A 15,382-nucleotide genomic window follows, 5' to 3' on the forward strand; every position below is an offset into this window, starting at 1 on the left:
AGTATACAGAAATAAATCCCACCTCCTCCGTGATCTCAAAAGCTTATGTCTCCCACTTCCCCCTATGATTTTTCCCCATAACCTTCATGGTTAATGACATGTTTATGGCTACATTTTGTAGCCTCTATGTCACACTGTAAAAATTCATATTGTACATACTTGAACACACTTGGAAGAATAAGAAAGCTTTCATCTCTTGTCTCTCTATTATATTGTTTCCATCCTTTAATATTGTTATTCTTTTAGCTTTTAGAGGTATCTAGATGTGCCACGTCAGTATTAGTGTTTACGTGTTCAAATTTATACAAGTTGAGGTGCCTGCTTGTGTACACTTGGAGGACATATTTGTCAGTTGAGGCCAAGTTTGAGGGTCCGTCTATGTATTATGCCTACTAAAAATAATGATCAAGAAAGACAAGGAAAAAGAGAAAAATAAATAAACAAACTTGTAACCAATAGAGAAAGGGAGAAAAAGAGAAACAGAAAGAAACGTGTGTTTATATAATTAAAAAAGGAACATTGGAATTTGAAACTCTAAAGGATCGTTTGGTAGCTGGTTAGAGTTATGCAAGTATTAGTAATACATGGACTAGTTATGCAGGTATAAGTTTGGTGATGCATACATTATTTTTTTGGATTTTGATTTGTTATATTAAAATTAATGAACATTATATATTTTTTAGGGATAAGGCATCATTATAATTCCAAATAGCGTTTTTCTTCTGACAACCTTACCTAATGTTTGGTCCTATATCTATTCAATTAAAACGTAATATTTTTGACAAGAATTGTCTTTGATGTGGCAAGAGCCTATATGTTTAAACTCTCTTTATGAAATATAAAAAAGAGAAAAACTTAACTAAAAATTTGTATTTTCTTAAAATATGAATATAAATATAGTTTTTCACATTTTCAAAAAAAATAATTAATTTTTTCAAATTTTATAAAAAATCAGTTTTTTTTTCAAATTTTGACAAGAAAAACACTTTTTCCGGATTTTTTTTTGAAAAATAAAAGTGTCCTAAGAAAAATGAAATCATGAAAATCAAGATCTTTTAAGACATTTTAAAAAAATAATAAGCTTTCCATATTATTAACAAATCCATTTTTCCATATTTTAAAGAAAAATCGTTTTTTTAATTCGCATTTTCAGTTTTTTTTTTTTAAACGGGTTTTAAAATGAATTTTTTAAAGAAAAATCGTAGTTTTTTAATTCGACTTTTCAGTTTTTTTTTTATTTTTAAAACGGGTTTAAAAATAAATTTTTTAGTTTTTAATTCGCGTTTTCAGTTTTTTTTTTTTTTTTTTTTTTAAAATTACATGGGTTTTAAAATAAATTTTTTTAAAAGAAAAATCATTTTTTTAATTCTCGTTTTCAGTTTTTTTTTTTTATTTTTAAAACAGCTTTTTAAAAATAAATTTTTTAAAAGAAAAATCAGTTTTTAATTCACTTTTTTTTTATTTTTAAAAAAGTTTAAAAATAAATTTTGTAAAAGAAAAATCAATTTTTTATTTTTTATTCTTAAAAATTGACACGTAAATTGAATATTAAAAAATAAAAATAAATGCAACGTATGGCAGAAAGAGAGTGTAGTCATCTAAAAAAGGAACATATGGAGTTATTCGGCGTTTAAGGGGTAAAATATTACGATTTTAAATAGTTTAAAATTAAGCGAGGTATAAGTGTATGAAGAAACGATTTAGGGTGATTAAATTATGATATTTTGTTTACAATTATACCCCTGTCCTTCTTTAGCTTTGTAATTTTTTTTATTTTTTTTTTAACTTTTGCATTTCTATTTGTGCAACAATTTAGAGAGGAAGCCAATGTTTGAATTTGGAAGCCCTACTGCGGCTAAAAATGCAACTTCAACAAAAACAAATGTAAACCTATATGCAGATTGCAGAGGCAACTTTTACTTGTTGATCCACATAGGCATGTTCTATTTAACAGTTGTCGAGCCCCTTTATCTCAGTTTGCCCCTTTATCTCAGTTTCTTATGTAGTCCTTTTTAGGAAGAAATAAAAATAATGGTCAGAATCTCATAAGATAAATTTATCCTTCTGTAGTCTATCATTATGAAGAAATAGAAATAGTGGTTAAAATATCAGTAGACAAAACTATCTATATCCATTCAAACTAATTCCAACAGCCTGCTTCTGCCCGTAATTAGCTTCAGTGTAGAAACCAGAAGGCAAATATCTTCCAGACTTGCATCCACAATATCATTTTTCTCGAAACTGTCCCGAAGCTCTTAAAATTAGGCACGTTAAGGTGGACATAATCACATCTTGTTGTCTAGAATATACCCACTCTTTGTTACATATGTCATACAGGAACTTATCAGCTCAGATTTCATTCAGGTTTAAGAAAGTAAGATTGTGAATTTTCACTGAGAAGAAGAATAACCTCCCATTCCTTACCTCAAAAAATAATCGTATTATCTTTATAGAAAAGGGAAGTAATTCAAGTGGTGAGTAATAAGGGTAATGTTGTCATTTCAATTTTTTATTCATGTAATAGTTATACAGGTATTAGCTATTTCATCTTCTATCTCGCATAAAATAATATACAAATTCCCTGATAATGTATTAGTTATGCGGGTTTTAAAATTGCAAACCAAACGCCGTATTTATTTTACACCTGAATGACTTATCTCTTGACTAGCTACCAAACATTGTATAAACTTATGCAAAGATTAATACATGAAAAAAAGGTGTCTTTTTTTTTTTTTTTTTTATTTGGTAACTATCAGTTGTATTAATCACCAAGTAAAATATTTACAAAGCTAGCAGGTAAACCCAACCTGCTATGAGCTCCTATATACATAAACTAGGAATCTCACGCTAAAATAGCTCTACTGTCTAATTAATCTCAAGTGCAAGGAAAATGGCATTGTTGTAGCAGTCGACTCAAGGAAGCGTCGGTGGCTCGTATATTGCAATTGCAGGCTATCTCTCTTGCTAACGCATCAGCTTTTCTCTCATGCTTCTCAAAAACTCTTACGTTTCTCTCGGTCCAGATAGTGTAAATAAAAGGTGTCTTTACTAGCTACCAAATGACCCTATGGGCCTGTTTGGAAAGCCACCCAGGTAATTGAAATTGAGTGTAATTACACAGATTTAACCATTTGTGTGACCAAGTAATGACACAGTTAGGTGGGAATTGGGTGTAATTGAGAGGGTATAATTACACTCTCCAATTGGGGGGGGGGGGGGGGGGGGTTAAGAATTGGGTGTAATTACCCCTGTAATTACAAGGTTACTTTTTAGTTTGTTTCTTTTTTGTTTATTTTAATTTCTTTTTTTTTCCTTACTTCTATTATTTTAATTTCTTTTATTTTTTATCTATTATTTTAATTTCCTTTTTATTTTTAGTTTTTAATTATTTTTATTTTTTAAAATGTATTTTTCTTTTTATATTATTTATTTTTCATTTCTTTTCTTCTCATTCTCAACCTTTACTTCTTGTGGTTCCACCGTGAAGTGTAAGGCCCAAGTATTAGATCGGGCTCACACATATAGTTGGTATCAAAAAATTGAGCGAATTATCCTTCATATGGATTGGTCTTTAATTTTGGCCCCTATCGGTGATCTTTAATTTTTGTCCTTACTTCTCATTTAATGAAAGTTTGTGGGCCCAAATACCCTTATTCGCTGGTCTACGAAATCAGAGATTTGGGATCGAACGTAGCAGATGCTAAAAAAAATTTAAAAAAAAAAATCGCAAGCAAAATGTCATAGCAAACTATGCCTATTCGGACAAAAGTTATGCCTTCTATATAGTTCCTTTTCTGGTATAGTTTTATAGTATAACTTATTTTTTAAATTACGCCGGACAAGACATACTTTACATAGAAATTATGCCTTAAGGCATAACTTTTGCCCGAATTATGCCTTGCGATCTTTTTTTCTTTACTCTCTTTGGGGTTAGAGCAGGAATCTCGGGGAATATTTTCGGCTTCAAAGTCTTTGTGGGGCAAAAATTAAAGACCCACGATTTGAGGGGGAAATATTAAAGACCACCCCGAAATTGGACATTTGTGCGAATGACCCTCCTGGTATTGCATTTCAAGTCACACTCTGTACCTCCAAGTTTGCTGGAACCGAGGAATCATCCTAAAGATTGACCACGGGAAAAAAAAATCCAAAAGATTGATCCATTCAAGAGATCGACGGATTGAATGAATGATAGATTTATGAGTTTTAAGTTCTATGAATCACGGTATAAAATTTTGTACAATCATGTCACTTATTAGATAATTGTAATAAATTTCTTGATAAATATTAATTGATAATCTGAAAAAAATGATAAGTAACCTGCTATCACAAATTTGAATTTAGGGATACTATAAAAGAATTTATGTATTATTAGTATATATAACTGAAGCACCTGTATTTATTTATGGATAAAAGTTGGCTGTGAATTAACTCGTTGCGCCTTTCCTTTTGTTTACATAATTTTTTTTGTTTTAGATTATACCACTTAAACAAATTAAGGCTATCATAGAAACTTATCTAACCATCCATGATATAAGAAGAGTTGAGAAGAAACCTCCACTTCAAAGTGCACAGTATTTTCTGAGGAACACAAGTAATGCTATACTCACAAAAATACATAAGCAAAGGGATGTTATCGTCCCATTGCAGATTGCTCGAAGCCATGGTTGGAGAAAAATGAAGCGGACAAGTTGAAAATCCTCGATTTCCAATAATATTTCGATTTCTATGTATCAAGAGTTGATTTCTCATATGGTCACTCAACTAATAGTATTTTTTGTTGCCTTTCTTTTTCTTTCATCGCCGTAGGGTCCTTCTTTCTCCTTATCTTTCAAGAAGCCTAGGATGAGAAGAAAAAGGAAAAGGAATAATCCACCTGCCCAATGACCTTCACCACCCTCACCTGTCCAATGGCCTCCACCACCCCCACCCCCACCTCCACCCCTACCCTTACCCCCATCCTTACCCCCACACATGCCGCCACGAGGGGGAAAGCCAATGTCACCATCGTCTAGATCAGGAAATTTATCGTTCCCTGCATTCAACCAAGACATATCAGCATTAAGTGATACTTTGCTCGCTTCATTGAAATGAAGCGCACAATGAAAATTTAAAAAAATGACAATCAATACATGTATCATGTACTATAATAATCTTATTGTACTCAATTAATTTCAGCGTCCAACACAAATTTATTACAATATCAAATCCACTCAAACTTTCAATAGCACTGCTTTCTAAAAGAACTTGACGGAATGCAGACACCACTTTTTTTTTTTTAAAGCAAATATGCCACGAGATAGTGTGTTTAGCAGCTATTTTTATTACTAATAAAAATTTAAAAAAAAAAAAAACTCACCAAGGAGAAGTACAAGTAAGGGGAGTTGGGTCTTATCTTACTAATCCCAATGTACACACCACTAACCATAAGCATAAATGAAAACAGCTAAAATGTAAAATATAGATTGTTTTCATTTTGTTCCACCAGTTTCTGTAAAGAAGATGAAAATATTACCAAGTGTATATGTAATGGTTGGATTTTTCCTTGTAAGAGTCTGCCTCTGGGTTCTAGTTGCACATCTGGCTTTCTGCATTAAATGCAAAATTGAAAGGTTGAACAAGGAATAAATGTTGGAGTACTAGATTAATGATGCAGGGAATGGAAAACCAAAAACTAAATGCAAACAGTAGTAATGTCATCAAGAACATCAATATATAGATAAATGATGGGGTCCTAATTCCCATTCTTTTTAAGGATTAAACAGGGAAATGCTAGCAGTAACACAAAGAGTAGTGTACCCAAAGAAAGAAGAAATGTTACCAGAGCAGCAACATGTATTATTGAAGCACGCTTTTCTTGAACAAGACGACATATCAAGTGTCTTCTTCCATTGCTAATAAATTGAGAGTGAATGCCAAGAGATACTAATGGCTTGAATTGCTTCAGGCATTCAGCCTTTGCTCTCACTGTGACAACAACATCCAACAATTAACAACATAGATAGCAGGATGAGCAGCAAATTTCCAAATGGTTTGGATTTTAAAGTATCAAATCTCTTGATGTCAATTCTTAAACATAAATGTTCTATTCAGTTACTTCAGAACCTAACACCGTCACATCAAGTCAACCAGAAACTCAAAGACAAAAACTTTTGACATCCTAGACTTCCAAGGAGTTGAACAACACCAAATTCAAGAATGCTTAATGATAAACCATAAACCAACATTTTCACTTTTCTGGTTTGCAGTAAGAAAAGAATTTCAACATGTTGGTGAGTGCAAATTTATGTTTTCATGGAAGAGTGCTACAACAGTAAAAAATATATCATATATTACTTCATGTTATGTTCTGACGTAATTCCTACAATACTTATGTAGCAATGGCTATTCAGAAAGTATGACATTATTAATGTTTGTCAGTGATATAACAACAAGAGAAGCTGATATATTAATGTTTGACATGATCAAAGGATATGAAAGTTTTCACCCAATTACATGGAAAATAGTAATCTGGCATTCCTTTAAAATACATGCACGCAGAGTACTTATTACCCCCTCTGTCCTAATTAATGTGGCACTTTTCGCTTCTGTATGAACTTTGACCATCATTTTATAATGTATTTTTTCATCAAATTGATATGAGAAAAGTTATAATTTATAGTACTTTTTCATGTAATTTTCAAATATATAAATTTTAATGTTAGAATATCGAGGTAATCTAATCCAATTTAGCTTCAAAATTTAGTCAAATTGACCCTCGAAAAGCGAAAAGTGCCACATAAATTGAGACGGAGGGAGTAAAAGGAATCAGTCAAGAAATATATATACCTATTGGCAAAGTAGGTGCAGTCATAGCAGTTAATGACATGTCTTTGAATTTTTTTTGAGTCTCCCTGAGATTGAACTCCTCCTCGAATCCTGAAGCACAAAGAAAGAGTAGATTAAGTATGCAATCAGCAACAACAAGAAGTCAATAACTACACCTCAATCCCTAATAAGTCAGGATGGGCTATATGAATCCTTATTGAGCATGTTTGTCCATTTAAGTTCAACTCATGTCATCATCACACCAAATAAAATAATGAGTGAAAAACAAGTTCAATATATATTAACCTTAGTAGAATAGTAATTATAGAAAAGCAAGAGGACCAAAAATGAGGTACTAACAAGACTAAAACCTATTCCCGCCTATATCAATCTTTTTCTCCATTATGCTCTATTTTTATCTAAGTTTGCATTGATTCCAAGAAACACAACTTGTTTCAATGTGATTTTAGGTCTACCTCATCCCCTTTTAACACCTTAACTTATCATGGTTTCACACCTACGGACCCAAAGGCATATCCGGGATTTTAAGAACATGAGTGCACCACTACCCTTAAGATAATGTTCGTTTAAATTATATAAATTTTACGGTGACAACAAGTTAACGAGCAAAGGCATAATTAATACTATATCCTCAAAAGCAACGTCATTCATTTATAATTATCCGTCACGAGTTTCCATATTTTGAAAACGATCAATATATAATAGCATCATTACTTACACTTTCAAATATCTTACGGTCAATATAGCAAACTAGACAACCACTCAAATAATTATCATCCATCTTATTACGTAAATCATTTTTGATCTACTTCATTGACGAGAAAGCTCTTTCCACATTTGCGGTAGCAACACCTAAATCAAAGTACGCTTCAAAGAAGTTGGAAAATATCTTACCTTTGTTCTTAGAGAAACTGCGATTTTGCTAATTTGCTGAAGAGGCCGAGTTTTCCACCGAGAGCGTATTTTGAGGCTCTTGATTTTTAGAGATTAAGAAACTAAAAATAATGACCAAGAAAAGGAAAAAGAGAAAAATAAACAAACAAACATGTAACCAATAAATAAAAGGAAAAAAAAAAAAAGAACGTAAACGTGTGTTTATATAATCAAAAAAGGGAACATTGGGATTTGAAACCCTAGTGTTGCTAGGCTCAAATTAGTCCTCGTTTCGGACTGCAATACTTGCTCAAAGTAATCCTTAAAAGAGTTATGTCCCAAAAGAAAAAGGGAAAAAAGAGAACGGAAAAGACAAACAAATGGTTTTGATAGTAGGAATAACTTAATTTTATTGTATAAATTTCAATAATATAAATAAAATTAAAATAAGAACAAGCAATGAGAAAAATGTTCTTTGAGTTAGGTCATGACTTGATGCTCAATTGATCAGTAAAACTGAAATTAAGTAGCCGCTTGTAGCATCCCTATTTAAAACATGTCAAGTTTTTAAAACCATTTCAAGTTTAGTCAATTTTAACAAATTTCAGATTGAACCCACCGTTATTGCTGCCTAGCAGCCTAGCTTGTAGTCTGAAGTAAGCATGTTAACCGGTTCGAACCGGATCAGACCGGTAACCTGTTAACAAACTGACCGGTTTCCGGTTAAAAAATCGGAACCGGTTAAAAAATCGAAACCGGACCGGTCCGGTTCTAACATGTTCAAAACCTCTTTTTTGTTTTTGTTTTTTGTATAGTATATATATATATATATATATATTATAGTATTTATTAGTATATTGTAGGTATATTTACATATGTTATATAAGTTTATAAGTAAAGTTTATATATTTACTGACTAACAGCAATACAGCATATATATATATTAAGTTATATGCTTAAGTTATACTACATATACCTAAAATATACTAAGAATATACTTATATATATCAATATACTTAGGTTATATATATATATATATATATAAATAAGTTTAAGTTATATGTATACTTACAACTTATATATTATAACTTAAATTATTTATAGCTTAATTTTTTTCTAAGTTTATAAATTCGTATTTTATAAATTAAGTATATTTATATCATAAGTATATTCTTAATATATTTTAGTTATTTTTCAAGTATCTAACTTTCTAGTTTTTAATTTAAGTAGATGTATATTATAAGTATATTTTAGGTGTATTCCTAACTTAATATAAGTAAAAATATGAACACAAGTAAATAAAAGAAAACTCAATGAGCCATATATTTTATTCATTCTTGGATAACATTTGTTTGCAAGTTGTAGTTTTTTTTAATTTGCAAATAATACATGAGTTGCAAAGAAATAATAGAATAATAAAATCACCAATTGTTAATCATTTGGTTAATTTCCCCCATATCATATTCGGCCATGGAGATATCTTCAAAGTCTTCCATTTGGTCCGCTCCACTTGCTATCAAATCTTCAATCTCTTCCTCTTCGCCTTCCACCGCTTCTAAGTTTTGGTTGCGTCGCTCCGATCTAATCCAATCGCGAATGCACACTAGTACTTGCAAGCTAAATCCGGATAATGAGTGTCTATGGTCTCCAATTTGTTGTCTTCCTTGGATAAATACACTCTCTGAAGCCACGGTTGATATTTGAACCGTAAGGATATCTCGAGCCATTCTTGAAAGTATCGGATAACTTGCCTTGTATTTCTTCCACCATGCTAAGACGTCCAAATCATCTAGTTCCTTGATATCCACATTTGGCTGCATCAAATAAAAGCGATATTCCTCAAAGTTTGCATTATGAGAAGGAGTTGGATGTGAATGTAAAACTTTTAAATGCGACAAGCCCTTTTTGCTACTTTGAGAAGTAGTAGGGCGTGGAGCAAAGGGTGTAGCATTTTCTTCCAAATTAGAATAATGACTAAAAACTTTTCCAAACTCGGCATCAATCGCGAGCTCGGCGTCAGCTAAAGATGGTTCAATTTCTAAAAATGTATAAATTTGACCAACCAATGCTTTAGTATAAGACATTTTTAAACAAGGATTTAAAAGAGAACCCAATATAAATAAAGTTGGTATGGGAAAAAAATACTTCTTAAATTTTGTTGTCATATTAAAAATAGCCGCTTGATAACCGGATTTATTTTTATACTCTTGTAAAACTCTAGCTATTTCCGCTAAGTAGGCTAAAATTTTGATTACCGTGGGATAGAATTGTTTAGAAAAAGCAAGAGTTGCATTATAAAAAATTTCTAAGAGTTCAACACATTCCTTAATATCTTCCCAATCCGTAAAATTTAACCAATCATCATATTATATTTGTTGTGAACTTGTTGTATGGAAATCCTATACTCATATGCTTGTTGTAGCATAATTTAAGTGTAGTTCCACCTAGTCTCAATTTCTTGAATTTTCCTAGGTCTAAGGTTATTTTCCACACAAGAATTCTTAAAATCTCTAAGTCTTCCCCTATTAGCATTACAAAAAAGAAACGCAACCGCATCTCTAACTTTTTGAATAGAATCTTCAAAACACACAAGACCATCTTTAACAATTAAGTTTAAAATGTGACAACTACATCTCACATGAAAAATATTTTTTAGCGGAGGGTTTAATTCCCTTTTTTAAAAGACCAACCGCCTTTGTATTATTAGAAGCATTATCTAAAGCAATACAAAATGTTTTTCTATAAATGTTAAAAAATCTCATAATAGTAGACATTGAATCCGCTAAAATGTTTCCATCGTGACGACCTTTCCCTTCATCATATAAAAAAGCTATAATTCTTTTTTGCATAACCCAATTATCATCAATCCAATGACATGTAATAGCAAAAAAATCTAACTTGTTAAGACTAAGACCCAAATCGGCGGTAAGAGAAACATTACAATTTAAATAATTAAATACATGGCGCAAATAAAAGCTATATTTTTTATACAAATCTATAACATCCGCTCTACAAGTACTTCTAGGAATACCCTCAAATAATGGATTATAACAACGTTGAATGTAAGTAACAAACCCCAAACTCGAAGGAAAGGAAAATGGTAAACAATCATAAGCTACCATTTTAGCTATTTCTGGACGCTCTTGTTTCTTGTCATACTTAAAATTATTACCGGTTCGTAGGTCTATCGTCATTTGAATACCCCCTACATTTGAACCCGTTTGCTCTGCCCAAACATCGATATGTTTCTTTCTCATATGACTATTTAGTGTACCCGTTCCACCATCCTTACTAGTTCCTTGCCTAAAAACAAATACTTGTCTACATATGTTACATTTAGCTGTTTGGCTTTCCTTATCCTTAGTCATAAAATTCCAAGTTTTAGCGGTTGGCTTACGAGTTATAGGCAGTTTGTCTTGTGTATGTGATTGTGCAGGACATGTATCTCCTATGGGATTTTCGGGGGCTTGTGTTTCATCATCATCATCATCATCAATTTCATTAAAAGTGTCGGTATAATATTGTTGCATTGCCTCAAGATCTAAAAGTGGATTATTTCCACCAACATCAATGCCTAAATTAGGTGTTTCTTCCACAAATGTTTTCTCATTAAACCCACCCCTAACAATACCACTACTACCGGCACCACGTCTAAATTTCTTCGCCATTATTAAATAGAATTAATTTAAATCACAAGAAAATAAATTGCAACAAATTAAATTGCTAGAATTAAATTGCGAAAAATAAAGATAGAGTTGGAATGAAGGTACCAAATTGCCGGACTAATTTCCAACAAAGTGAAAGAAATTTGCTTAGAATTGCAAATCCACCAAAGCTACTTCGGATTGTTGCAAAATCACCAACTCCACCAACAATATTATAATTGCAAAATTAATAATTGAAACTATAATAAGACTTTATAATATTCAATTGAGAGAAATTTAAAGTGACTAATTGTTGCAAAGTAACTATAATTTAGAGATTGAGAGAAAGAGAAGAGTGAATTGGTGTGGATTAAAATGAAAATAGAGAGGGGTTTATATAGGGGTGGGGGGTGGCTTAAAGTATTAAAAAAAAGTTTGGGGGGTTGGGGGGGCCAAAATGGGGGTTTGGAACCGTTTGGCAATGACCATTTTTGCAAATGGACCATTGGCTAACGGTCCAACCCACATCCCAACGGCTACATTTTAAAAACAAATTTTTTTTTTTAGTTCGACCGGTTTTACCTGTTTAACCGGTCCAGTTTCAATTTTACCGGTTTAACCAGTTCTAGTTCCAAAAAAATCGAAACCGGACGATATTAATTAAACGGTTGACCGGAACCGGTTAACCGATTCCGGTTTTACCGGTCCCGTTACCGGTTTTAACCGGTTAACGGAAACCGGTTGACGGGCTTAGTCTGAAGTTGAGTTAAGTGTTTCATACTTGAAGGTCTGAATTAAGCTTTAAATTTCAAACTCGCATGTCTGAATTGATTCTAAGGGGCAAAAACTTTAAAAGTTGTACATTCCTGTATTCTTTGACTAAGAGTTCTAAAACAGGCTATTTGTGCACTTTCCCTATTGATCTTAGCCCGATGTGATTGTTGATTCAACCTTTTTAAATCCTCCAAAACTAGGCCCAATTTGTCTATTCGGTACACATACGGCAAATCAATATATAAAGGCTACACCATCCAGGTAAAGTCTGAGATGCCGATATCCTCACAAATAATAATCACATCCCAAGAAGGGGTTACTCTCTTTTTAGCATTTGAGTCATTGTTGACGAGTCTGACAATATCGGTATGTTCCTCCATCCTTGCTCCACCAATTAGCTGCATTTTCTTTATCACTTTTTGATGAAGTCTCTTGGCTTGAAACTTCCTAGTTTGGGTTGTAAATGAGGCTTCCTACTGCTATGTGCAAATGACTAGTGTTTGATTAACACAAAACAGTTTTCTGTTGAAAAAAAAATATGGAAAAGGGTCAAAATGTTGAAAAAAAAATATGGAAAAGTTTTATGTTTAAAACCAAGGATTACTTTAGCAAATGCTTATCCTACTTCAATTAGGAAAAGAGTAAAAAATAAATAAAAATACTATTTTATCGTTATCTAAATGAAAATAACGATGGGTTACTATGATCTAATATATATGATATATGTTAGTAGTTAAAAAAGTACATGGGGTAATTTTATTTTAATTGATAAAATGAGATTAAGAAGAACAAAAATTACCTCCCACTTTTTTGTTAGGTAAAGGGATTTTAAAATAAAAGAAACAAGAAATTATTTTTTAAAAATAATATTTTTATAACAATAATGTTTTAAAAAGAAAAGAAAGAACATATTTATTAGGAATAGGGCATTTTTGACCCAATAAAGTAACAATAGGGACTTTTTTGTTCGATTTCGTATAGTTTAAGAGCATTTTTGGACCAAACTATGTACGGAGGATATTTTTGTTCATTTCGTATAGTTTAAGGATAATTTTGACCCTTTTCCGAAAATAAAAATATACTTTTCTTTAATATAATGCTTTATTGGAAAACAGAAGAATAATATGAAGTTAAAGAGTGATAGTGGCTTAAAATATAACAAAATAACTAGTTAGATGTAATTTGCTAACCTTGAGCACGAGGCAATGTAAGTTAATCTCCACTTTAATGGTAAGAATGAAATGCCGCAGTATATTGCTTATTGCACTTCAAAGACTAGCCGATACTCCACTATATTACTTTTTATTACTACTTATATATAAGCGGCTAACGAGAGCTGCTTGGGAGTAGGGGTATCTTGGGGAATTAGCTCTCCAAAGGGTAGAGTTGACATTTCGTACTTTTCTGCTATTTTGATTGGTTAAAGTTTGTACTGGTACTGTAGCCTTTTCATAAACTTTTGGTTGTGTAGACCATTTTGCCCATCTTCTGGTATTCTCTTTAATTTAGAGCCTTACACGTGCCTTTAGCCACCATGTCATGTCAGCCAGTATAGTGGACACACTGAAGCTTCACTTTTAAGTTTTAACAATTAACTCTGACTCTTTTAGTCTTTTATCTTATAATTGTTGCTACGTTTTATCCTTTGCAATACAATGTAGTTATTGTTAAAAAAATTCTTGTAAACTCTATGCCTATGACTTTTGGGATGAATGCAGATTGAATTTAGTGGACATGAAGGGAATACCACGAAGAAAGAAAAAGAAGATCAGAACACCAGAAGCAGAGAAGGAAAAACAGAATCAAATATCGATGCTTGTTTGAGTTGTTATTATTATTATTTTTCAATTATTTTACAAATACTTATTATATTTTTAATTATCAGTCTATAAAATAACTATTCATCCAAATCATTCGCGTTAGGCTTGGCTATCACCCAACTAGCCGATAGATATGACTTAATAATAAAGGAAAATAAAAAGAAAAGGTGTCTTAAGGGCATCCCTTGAGGCTTGATCCAATCCTTTTGGTGGTCCCAAAATAAAATGAAATTATAAAGAAAAAACGTAGAAAAGAACAATGAATAAAATAGTAAACTCGTTGTTACGTGAAGAAAATGAAACAGAAATGTAATAAAATAGTAAATTCATCGTTACGTGAAGAAAATGAAACAGTCAGTTCAAAAAAAGAAAATGAAACAGAAACATAAAAAAAGAAATAGAAAATGGCAAGATCATTAAAATGTGTCGATGTTCAAATCCAATTTTGAAAATGAGAGAAATTTCGAGTTAGAAGAACTAAACATGAATCAGGCTAACTGTCAATGTATAAATTTTGTAGAGTAATTCAAGTGATTGGGAAAAAAATAAAGCACAAATCTGATAACTTTCATTCTAACTAAGTTATCATTTACCTCGTGGTACATTTTATGTGATCTTATGCTGATTGTGCACAAAATGTAAGAAAAAAGAAATCTTACAGTATATCAGAATATTTGTGTGTTTATAAGACTTTTGAAACTTGTAATCTTAATATGTCGTAATATTTGTGTCGTTATAAAAATTTGTGATTAAGGGCAAAACATAAAATTCAAATTAAATTCTTTGCAAACTTAGAATAGTAGCTTTTCCTCTTTTAATAGACTAAAACAATTATTGGATCACATAGTTTGAAAGAGATGAAGTCTTCATTTCGAATGTTATCCAAATGCTTCCATTACAACGTGTGTGGAAATATTTGCATGTAATAGCGCGAGTTAGCCATTGTAATTGAAAATAGGCCAAACTCCATGAGTTAGCCATTGTAATTGTCAAATAGACACTTTTTGTACCTCATTGTCAAAAGCCCCAATTTTTAATGGTATCCATTGAATTTACAATTAAAATGAGTTCCAGTTTTACAATTAAATACCATTGTGTATCATGGAGTTTCACTTATAGGGACGACCGTCAGATGTTTCGAATGGTTTGGCCTTGAAAATAGCCTTGTAAGTATCCATTATTTATTTCTCAATTACTATTAGTATCATGGAGTTTCCTTATGGTTAAAACTCCAACAAGTGATTATTTCTCAATTATTTGGACTGAAAAGTCACTATTTGTTATATTTTTTCCAAATAACTGTGACATTGGGCCACCAAATAGCTGTGATTTGGGCTTCCTTATCAATGAGTTTAAGTTTTATTTACTATTAAGTATAAAAACGAGTTGCAACTTAGGTGTGTTCTAAAGATTTATGGGCGGAGGAAAATGTTTTCCTAGAAA

The 15,382-nt window shown here is 31.7% G+C and overlaps 1 protein-coding gene across 1 annotated transcript; it reads right to left on the reverse strand.

Moving 5' to 3' along the window:
- Positions 1-4,552: 4,552 nt before the first annotated feature.
- On the reverse strand, positions 4,553-7,844 carry LOC132060597 (protein YELLOW LEAF 1, choloroplastic-like). Its single transcript, XM_059453593.1, has 5 exons — positions 7,723-7,844; positions 6,829-6,918; positions 5,822-5,967; positions 5,516-5,588; positions 4,553-5,035 (listed from the first exon to the last, which is right to left on the reverse strand). The coding sequence occupies exons 2-5, from the start codon at positions 6,866-6,868 to the stop codon at positions 4,761-4,763; spliced, it is 534 nt and encodes a 177-aa protein (XP_059309576.1). The 5' UTR covers positions 6,869-6,918; positions 7,723-7,844; the 3' UTR covers positions 4,553-4,760.
- Positions 7,845-15,382: the final 7,538 nt, after the last annotated feature.

Source organism: Lycium ferocissimum, chromosome 6, assembly GCF_029784015.1.
Source record: "Lycium ferocissimum isolate CSIRO_LF1 chromosome 6, AGI_CSIRO_Lferr_CH_V1, whole genome shotgun sequence".
Taxonomy (NCBI): Eukaryota; Viridiplantae; Streptophyta; class Magnoliopsida; order Solanales; family Solanaceae; genus Lycium; species Lycium ferocissimum.